Source organism: Triticum aestivum, chromosome 2B (genome assembly GCF_018294505.1).
Source record: "Triticum aestivum cultivar Chinese Spring chromosome 2B, IWGSC CS RefSeq v2.1, whole genome shotgun sequence".
Taxonomy (NCBI): Eukaryota; Viridiplantae; Streptophyta; class Magnoliopsida; order Poales; family Poaceae; genus Triticum; species Triticum aestivum.
In genome coordinates this window covers 526,415,579-526,423,914 of record NC_057798.1, presented here as the reverse complement: position 1 = coordinate 526,423,914, position 8,336 = coordinate 526,415,579, and the positions used below count along the sequence as shown (strand labels likewise).

General features: G+C 44.1%; 1 protein-coding gene across 1 annotated transcript; it reads right to left on the bottom strand.

Moving 5' to 3' along the window:
- Window positions 1-743: 743 nt before the first annotated feature.
- Window positions 744-6,424, bottom strand: LOC123045821 (uncharacterized). The gene is made up of 3 exons (XM_044469001.1): window positions 6,098-6,424; window positions 2,675-2,893; window positions 744-1,035 (listed from the first exon to the last, which is right to left on the bottom strand). Exons 1-3 carry the CDS (start codon window positions 6,365-6,367, stop codon window positions 982-984), a joined length of 543 nt encoding a protein of 180 aa, XP_044324936.1. The 5' UTR covers window positions 6,368-6,424; the 3' UTR covers window positions 744-981.
- Between the last annotated feature and the right edge of the window lie 1,912 nt (window positions 6,425-8,336).

Below are 8,336 nucleotides of genomic sequence, written 5' to 3'. Positions count from 1 at the left end.
GGAAAGTATATACGGCATATTTATTGTTCTCTAAACTCTATGGATTTTCTCATATTGAATTGAAAGAGACAATAACCATTATCTCCTTATTTTTTCCACTGGGTTTGAAGGAGTTTTGGCAGCATATCAAACAATATCTCCTCATATTTTTCCCACAGGGTTCTTGGAGGAGAATTTAATCAAGATAATGGATCTTAATGCAGTCAAGCGGTGATTAGGGGGAGTGTTAAGAATAATTAACTCATCGTTAATTAGGGGATAATCCCCGCTCTCCCCGTGCATGTAATCGCACGATGTGGGAACCGTCACGAGCGGCGGCCAACTCGCTCATCACCGGCACCACCGACGAACACGCATCAATACTGTTTGAAGTAATGTTCAGGAAAAATAATGATTTGAGGGGGAATAACAGGATAGAAGGTCAGATGTGGGTCCCTCGTGTCAACGGTCAAACAAAATGTGTTGGTTTAAGCTGCCTCATCAGCATGGACGTGTGGGCCAACCCAGTCATAAATGGGTTTAAACAAACCTAATTGGTAGGAGTACTAGGTAGTAGTTTTTGGCGTGGATTAAGAAATTTTGGGTATGTTTTTGCTATTTTTTGTACAATAGATTCTTCCTAGGGCTGGTTGAAAGTGGTAGTTTTTTGTTAAATACTCTACGTATTGTAAGTAGGAGGTTTCTCCCTGGAGCGTCGCCTCTTGGAACCGTTGTCCCCTTTGGAGACGTCTGTACATGTTGTATATAAGGATCCATCACTATCAATAAAGACGACTTGATTCACTTTACAACTCTTTCGATCGTTCGTTCTTATCGATCTCGAACATAATACAATGCTCTACTGCGGGGAAGTTAAAACTTTGCATCATGGCAAGCATTTGCTTGCCCTCCCATACAGAAAATTTCAGTTTACATAAAAGCTTCAAAGTTCAGCTTCTGATATTTGTTGTCCGCGACTGTGATAGATCTTCAGTTTTGAAACTACTGCTTCACTCTGCCATGATCATTATTCATGATGCTCACCTTGCCCTCTTCCTGCAAGCAGTGACAGAATAAGAAAACCATGCTAGATACCTAACAGTTCCAGGTAGCAAATGGGCTAGTCCTCTGGAAACTTCAATGATATGCATAAATGCAAGTTTGGCAGTCAATGGGCTGGTCCTCCGGAAACAAGACATTATGGAGTCTTTTTGGGGAGCTCATGTTTATGTTTGCAACTGCTACACAATTTGCTGAATTGCAAGAATTCGTCTAGATCACACATCACAATTCAGATCTCGCTGTGTATTTATATCATTTCCACATTTCATCTATACAAAGACAACTTGATCAAGAAGGATGCTTACAGAGCTAACTAGATTGGTTTTGTAATCCTGCTAAACAGATAGAGGCAATGTATTCCAAAAGGGAAAATAAGCTCATCAGAAGCAAGAAAAATTACGAGAATGACATTGCAATCTGGCTCAGCGGGAAAATCAAATCATAAACGTTAAGCAGGAACAACTATGGCAAATAGCATGGCCATGAAAATTACAGTGACACTTTTACTATAGCTTCTTTTAGGAGGATTAAAATCAATGGCAAAGTCACATTGTGGCTGTGGTGTGAAGCACCATCACATGTTTCTGGTGACCATATCCTGTGAAGCTTCACCTCAAGCTCAGAAGGTATCATAACCAGAAATGACAAATTTGTCATATCCTGGCACTATGTTCAAGACAAAGACTTTTTTTGTTTGCAAACGATAAGAGTGATGTTCTGTCTCAAAAAGTGACCAGGTTGGCATGAAAAGGCAATAATGTGCAAGCAGGATAAAATGGTCAAGTTACAACTTTTGTGGACGGCAAGCCAATGAGAATGCTATTCTCCATAATATTCCTTTTTATGATGTTTTTCAGAACTTCACCAAAATGTTGGGTGCTTTACTGAAACAATTGCTTCACAAAAGAATCAGCAATTTGCAGCTGAGAGGAAATGCAATTCATAACTTTCAAAGCATTATATTTGTTGTTCTGTACTGCTGCTTTAAGAAGTTATTACTATTTTTAGGGTTAAGAAGTTGTGAATTTTATTAGCCATTGAGGATGCCATTCTGCGGAGTCCTATCCATAACTAAAACTTATCATCCCTTATGCGTATGCATAAAAGAAATATATGACAGAATATGTTTCCTCCTTCCATGCATGCAACTCACAGCTGTAAATAAAATGTACCACATGCTTGCTTACAAGAAATTATATGCAGATTTCAACAATCTCGAATGATGAACCTACCAAAGTTTTTCAAGAGAATTGCTACAACGAAAAATACCTTGTGCCAAAATTAGCATGTCATGATTAACTTAGATAAATGTACGGACAACAACTAATAATCATAGGTGCAAACTGTGTTGTTACACATATGCGAAACATTTTTTTCTTTCAAGAATGGTATGAGCAGCCCTTGTATTCATATAGATCACCTATCACTGGTTTGGGCATTGTCAGATTAATATAGTAAAAAGTTGGCAATCAATCATACTAAGAAATTATGACCAACTGGTTCCATGCCCAAACAAATGCTTACAAAGTGAAGTGAACAAGAATTCACGAACTATTTACAACATAAAAGAGGGAAAGTTAGATGTGTATGAACAAGAAATACTCTGTTTTGAACTTTGATGCTCTGATCATACCTGGTTCGCATTCATAGGCTGCTCAAGCTCAAGTCTGTGGGCTGACATTCGAGCAATCTCAGAGATGGCCGTGTCGCGGACCTGCATATCATCACCAGCAAGCTCCTCGTATGCAGCCTCGAATGCTTCCTGCCAGAACCGTGGAAGGCGTACCTCATCGCTGGTGCGTGTGTACATGTCCCACATCCGACCAACTAATTTCTCCCTTTCCTCCATCTCCTGCTCAGTTATAACAAGCCTATTTTCATTCAGAATCCAATAACCAAACAACTATAGTGTTGTGCTTTCTAATGCCAACTACCAATACAATGAACACCTTCTCAAATGACAAGAATTTTTTGGTGCACAAAATTTGGGGGTGTTGTGGCTACACTTGAGTTAAAGTAAGAGAAGAAGAAAAAATATCGCAAAAAAAGTTGAAAAATAATTAAGGAAAACGTGTAGGAGGAACTACGTGTTCTAAGAAATGCATTTGACTTAGAAAACTTAGGCCATCGCTTAGTTCCTGGCGAAATTACGATTTGCTAAAATGTAGCAAGAAAATTGTGGCATTTGTCAGACATTAGAATATAAGAAATGTCTTCCGGATAAAGGATTTGCTTAAATATTTAAGGATTTGTTTTCCAAAGGAATCTCTACTCCTAATGGAGCAGTTGGTGAATAGTCTCCACGGTTTATTTTCGCTGGGTTTTTTTCGTCTCTCCTCCCACCACCCCCTCCCATCCTGGTCCATCGGTTTATTTTTCTCTCCACTCTTTATTACAACCAGGACTTTCCTAACGTATAACAAATCACGGATCTAACTTTCTTAAATTATTCATATCAATTGATTCCTTTTATTGGTTCAATTTGTCTTAGGAAACAAATAACAAACTTTTAAGAAACAAATAATAGATTTGAATCTAACTTTCCTAACTTATTTAAATCAATCGATTTCTCTCATTAGTGAAATTTGTTTTAGGAAACAAGTAACAGACACGTCACAAACTTTCCTCCCAATAAATAGTTTCTTAACATTTGCAAACTTTCCTAATCAGACACGTCACAAACGGGCAGGTACTGATATCATGTTACCAAACAATAAAACCCCATTTGCATAGAAATCAGTTCAAAATCCTAACTTCCCTAAATTTTTACTTTCCTTGATAACATCCAATATCTCCTATGTTTTCCACCTATTGAAGGAAATCACCCCTCCATCGATATTAGCATTTTTTTGGAATGAGATCTCCGGGTTATGATTTTTTTGCGATTCTTTCCAATTGTGACCTCTCCTTCCGCTCCGGCTCCTTCTCGCATAATCACCTCCACCACAGCCAGCTGACGCCACCCTAGACCTCTTGCCTCTCCACACCTTCTCCGCCACCTCCTCCTCATACTCCATTGACAATCCCTCCGCCACGTTTGTCCACGATGGTGTCGAGGGCATGGCGCAACAGCGTACCAGTGGTAGAGCAGCGCATAGCAACAGGAAGAAGCACGCAGCAGGCGAGGCGAGCGGCCGACGGTGGAGGGCAGAGATGCGACCGGCGTGGCTGAGGGGGCGGCCGGCAGAAGATGGCCGCGACAGGAGGTGGCGCGAGGTAGGGGCGCGACAGCGGGGCGAGCGAAGGGATAGGCGGCAGCAGACGGGCGAGCGCAGCCAGCGAGAGTGTGACGCGCGGCCAGGGTGTGCGTCGCGCGGGGCACAGTGGTGCGGTGGCTGTGGCGAGCGTGATGGCAACGGCGGGCGCGATGGACGCGGTGTGGCACGTGCGTGGGCATGGAGAGCCAGAGAGGGAGTGGCCCCGCGGGCGCGGAAGAAGAGCTGAAGGCTCGGGCATGGGCGCGCATAGGAGCGGGCATGTGCCACGGGGTCAATCCGAGGAGCTCAGTGGCTACCCCTGCAATGGCCATGGCGGACGGCGGTTCTCGGCCATGGCGAAATACCTAACGAGAGCAAACGAGAGGGGAAATTAAGGAAAGGCAAGAGGAGATCACGGCGGTGTCAATGGCACCCTAGGGGAAGACAGGGGAGCTCGGGGCGGCGCGGATCGAACGACAATGTCGCGGTGGCCGAAGGTTGAGGAAGACGGCAACGACGTCGATCTAGGGGTGCTGGACTTGATCTCGTTGGCGCAGACGAAGTAGTGGAGGCATTCGGAGCTCCTCGACAAGCTCCTAGCCAGCAGGGAGGGCAGTGGCCGTGTGGACGGGGTCGGTCATGGTGGCCGTGGCATCTGACTTCGTCCAGATCACCGGGATCGAGCGAGCGAGGAGGAGAAGTGGATCTGGGAGGGGACGTCGAGGAGGAGTGAGGCCATGGGGGTAGGGGAGGCAGGGCGTCACCCTTATCCATTCCCCTTCGATACCGGCGAGGTGGTCGGGCGGGAGCCCGGCTCTGTAGCGACGGGCTCGGGGAACAGGAGAAGACGGCCGTGCGGGGACTAGACCACTGGGCCGGTTCGGTGGCAAGGCCCGGGGGTAGGGGGAATCCCCTTTTTCATCGTCCTTTTGGTTTTTAATGTATTCTAATCCGTTTCTCCTTTTTAACACCGTTTTCTATTTATTCTTATATCAACTAAATGGATTTTGTTAATTGTGAAACTATGCACACAATTCGAGCACAATATTTTTAGGTGGCACAAAAAGCTTGGGGCCAAAAGGAAATACATAAATTTAGGTTTATATTTAATTGGTTATTTTAACTACTGTTGAACCTCTTATTAATTTGACAAGATTTAATTTTTGGGTCAATAATTTTGGGCTCAACATGTCAAAAATCAGTGGAATTTATAGAATATGGTGACCATTTTAGTTTTACTGTTTGACGAAATAATTTATTTGACTTTATATTAAATTTGAATTGGGCTTTGATTTTTATCAAGTGGCAGTTTGGCTTAGCAAGCCTGATGACATGGCATCATTAGGGGGAGGTCATTGTAACTAACTACTTGAGGTGTTACATAATCTTCCCATTTCTGAAATTTCATTGTTAAATGATTGGGGAATATATCACACTATCCATTAGTTCAGTTAAGCTCACCATAAGTCCACACATTATTGCCAATTGAGTAAGTCTTATTGGCGGGGAGAATAGGCTATGTGGGTGTGTTAGAGAGAGAGAGAGGGAGAGAGAGTGAGGAAGAGGGAGGGGGAGAGAGTGTGTGAGGATTTGATGGTAAAAAAGATCGCCAATGTCATAATATTGAACTCTTAAAGCTAAAATGGCCCCGCTACAACGCACGGGCATTCTTCTAGTGTAGATAACGCAGCAATCCAGATGCCTTATTTAAAGCGCCTACTGATCCGGATACAAGAAGATAATCTTCACGGGGTCGGGGCGTCGCTTGCGCGTACGAACAGACCATACAGCAAGCACTTGGCAGGTAAGAATACTATAGAGGGGGTGCGAAACGAACAAAAGCAAAAGAGAAATCTTACGAGGGAATCGAGATCGTCGCGGAGTGGCGCGTCGAGGTCCCCTGAGACAGCGGCGGCTAGGTCACCGGCTGACCAGCGGAGGGAGACAGAGGCGGCCGACATGGACCAGAGCGCGAGGAGCGCGATGGCGGCGAGGGCCCACACCTTGTACCGGCCCTTCCCGAGGAGCGCGGCCTCCGCGGCCCCGCCCGTGGAGGAGGCGGGGATGCTGATCTTGGTCGCCTGCAGAAGCGGCGCTGAGGCGTTGCCGTCGCCGGCGAGGGCCTTCATTGCTGCTGTCGGTGGGGTGGGGCGGGAGTGTGTTCTTAGCAGTGAGCCGGTGGCGATGGGGTTGGCTTTTGTAGTTAGTGAGGTTGGCCGCGTGGGCCCCGGTTCCGATCCGATGCCACTATGGAGAGCCGATGGTGGCTTGGTTGAGATTTGAGGCGAGCGTGGTGGTGGGAACTGAACGGCTCGGCTCTAGTGGAGAAAGACCATCCAAGCCAACACCACCTATAGCAAGTCAATCAAAAGAGTGAAATACATAAAGCCACCCTTAGCTGAAGAAAAAACACCACAGTAACGGCAGCTAGCAAAAAAAATCACCAAACGCAGGATTTATCTTTGACAAAAAGCATTGACCATGTGTAGAACTGTTTGAGATCGAATCAAATCTTTGTCTATTGATCCGTTGAGAGTACAATTTATATGCGCTGGAGAGACGCGACGATCCAGAGGGATGCACCGGTTCCAGACAGAGAGGAGAGAGGCATCGGTTGCGGGAGCAACCTTACGACGCATACCAATTCCATGAACATATTTATGGAATGTAAAATTTGGTAGAGACTTGGTAAATAAATCAGTAAAATTTTCGCATGATTTAATTTGCAAGACGTTTATTTCCCCGCTTTGATGAAGATCACGGGAAAAAACACTTAGGAGAAATATGCTTAGTGATATTACTCTTGATGTATCATGTTTGCATGTGTGAAACACAGGTCGCATTATCCTCATAGATAACGGTAGATGATTCTATCAAACCAATTCCACATGACTAACCAATTCCACATGACTGTTGTATGTGGTTTATCATTCTGCGAAGCCATACGCATTCACACGTTGCTTCAAATAATAAAATTATTTCAGAATGATTGGTAGATGTTGCTACCAGAGTCTGTTTCGAGGACTTCCATGATATAGCAGTACCACCATGTAGGAACACAAAGCCGGTCTATGATCTGGCATTATGGGGATCAGATAAATAGCCAGCATCCGCATATCCAATCATACCAGAGTCCTGATTTCTCTGGAACTGGAAAAATAGGCCAAGATCATTTGTGCCTTGGAGATATCGAAAGATATTCTTCACTCCAGACCAATGACGTTTGGTGGGAGCTGCACTGTGCCTAGAAAGTAGATTTACTGCAAATGCAATATCACATCTCGTGCAATTTGCAAGATACATAAGCACTCCGACGTCACTGGGGTATGGAACTTCTTGTCCCAACACCTCTTCTCCATCGTCCCTTGGCCTGAACGGATTTTTCTCTACGTCTAGAGATCGAACCACCATAAGAATTTTAGATTGATAGGAATTGCCCATATTGAATTTCTCCAATATTTTATGGATATAGGCAACTTCATGTACCATGATTCCTGAGGGAAGGTGCTCAAGTTGAATACCTAAGCAAAATTTGGTTTTACCCAAATCCTTCATCTCAAATCCCATCTTTAGATGATTACATGCTTCATAAATGTCTGGTGTGTTGCTAATGATGTTGAGATCATCAACATACACAAAAATGATGCAAAATCCTGTGGAGGACTTCTTGATGAAGACACGTGGCCAATCAACACTATTGGAGTAACCTTTCTAAAGAAGGAACTCACTGAGTCGGTTGTACCACATCTGTCCCGACTGCCTTAAGTCATATAATGAATTATTCAGCTTTAGACAATACATTGCGTTTTGCAATTTTATTCGGGACAGAGATTTTGCCAGGAACCTTCATATATATGTCCGAATCTAGTGACCCGTAAAGATATGTGGTCACGACGTCCATCAATTGCATAGATAGATGATTTTGCACTGCCAAAGATATTAGATATTGGAAAGTGGTTCCACTCATCACTGAAGAATATGTTTTAGTGAAATCAATGTCGGGTTTCTGTGTGAAACCTTGTGCTACGAGCCTCGCTTTATATCTCACCACCTCATTGTTCTCATTCCGTTTTCGGAGAAAAACCCATTTGAATCCCA

What these genes read in the sequence shown, in the direction of transcription:
- LOC123045821 (XM_044469001.1), bottom strand. Translation starts at nt 6,367, where the DNA reads ATGAAGGCCCTCGCCGGCGACGGCAACGCCTCAGCGCCGCTTCTGCAG. An exon ending in GCGACGATCTCGATTCCCTC is followed by an intron (nt 2,894 to 6,097) that starts GTAAGATTTCTC and finishes ATAACTGAGCAG; the next exon opens with GAGATGGAGGAAAGGGAGAA. An exon ending in AGCCTATGAATGCGAACCAG is followed by an intron (nt 1,036 to 2,674) that starts GTATGATCAGAG and finishes CACTGCTTGCAG; the next exon opens with GAAGAGGGCAAGGTGAGCAT.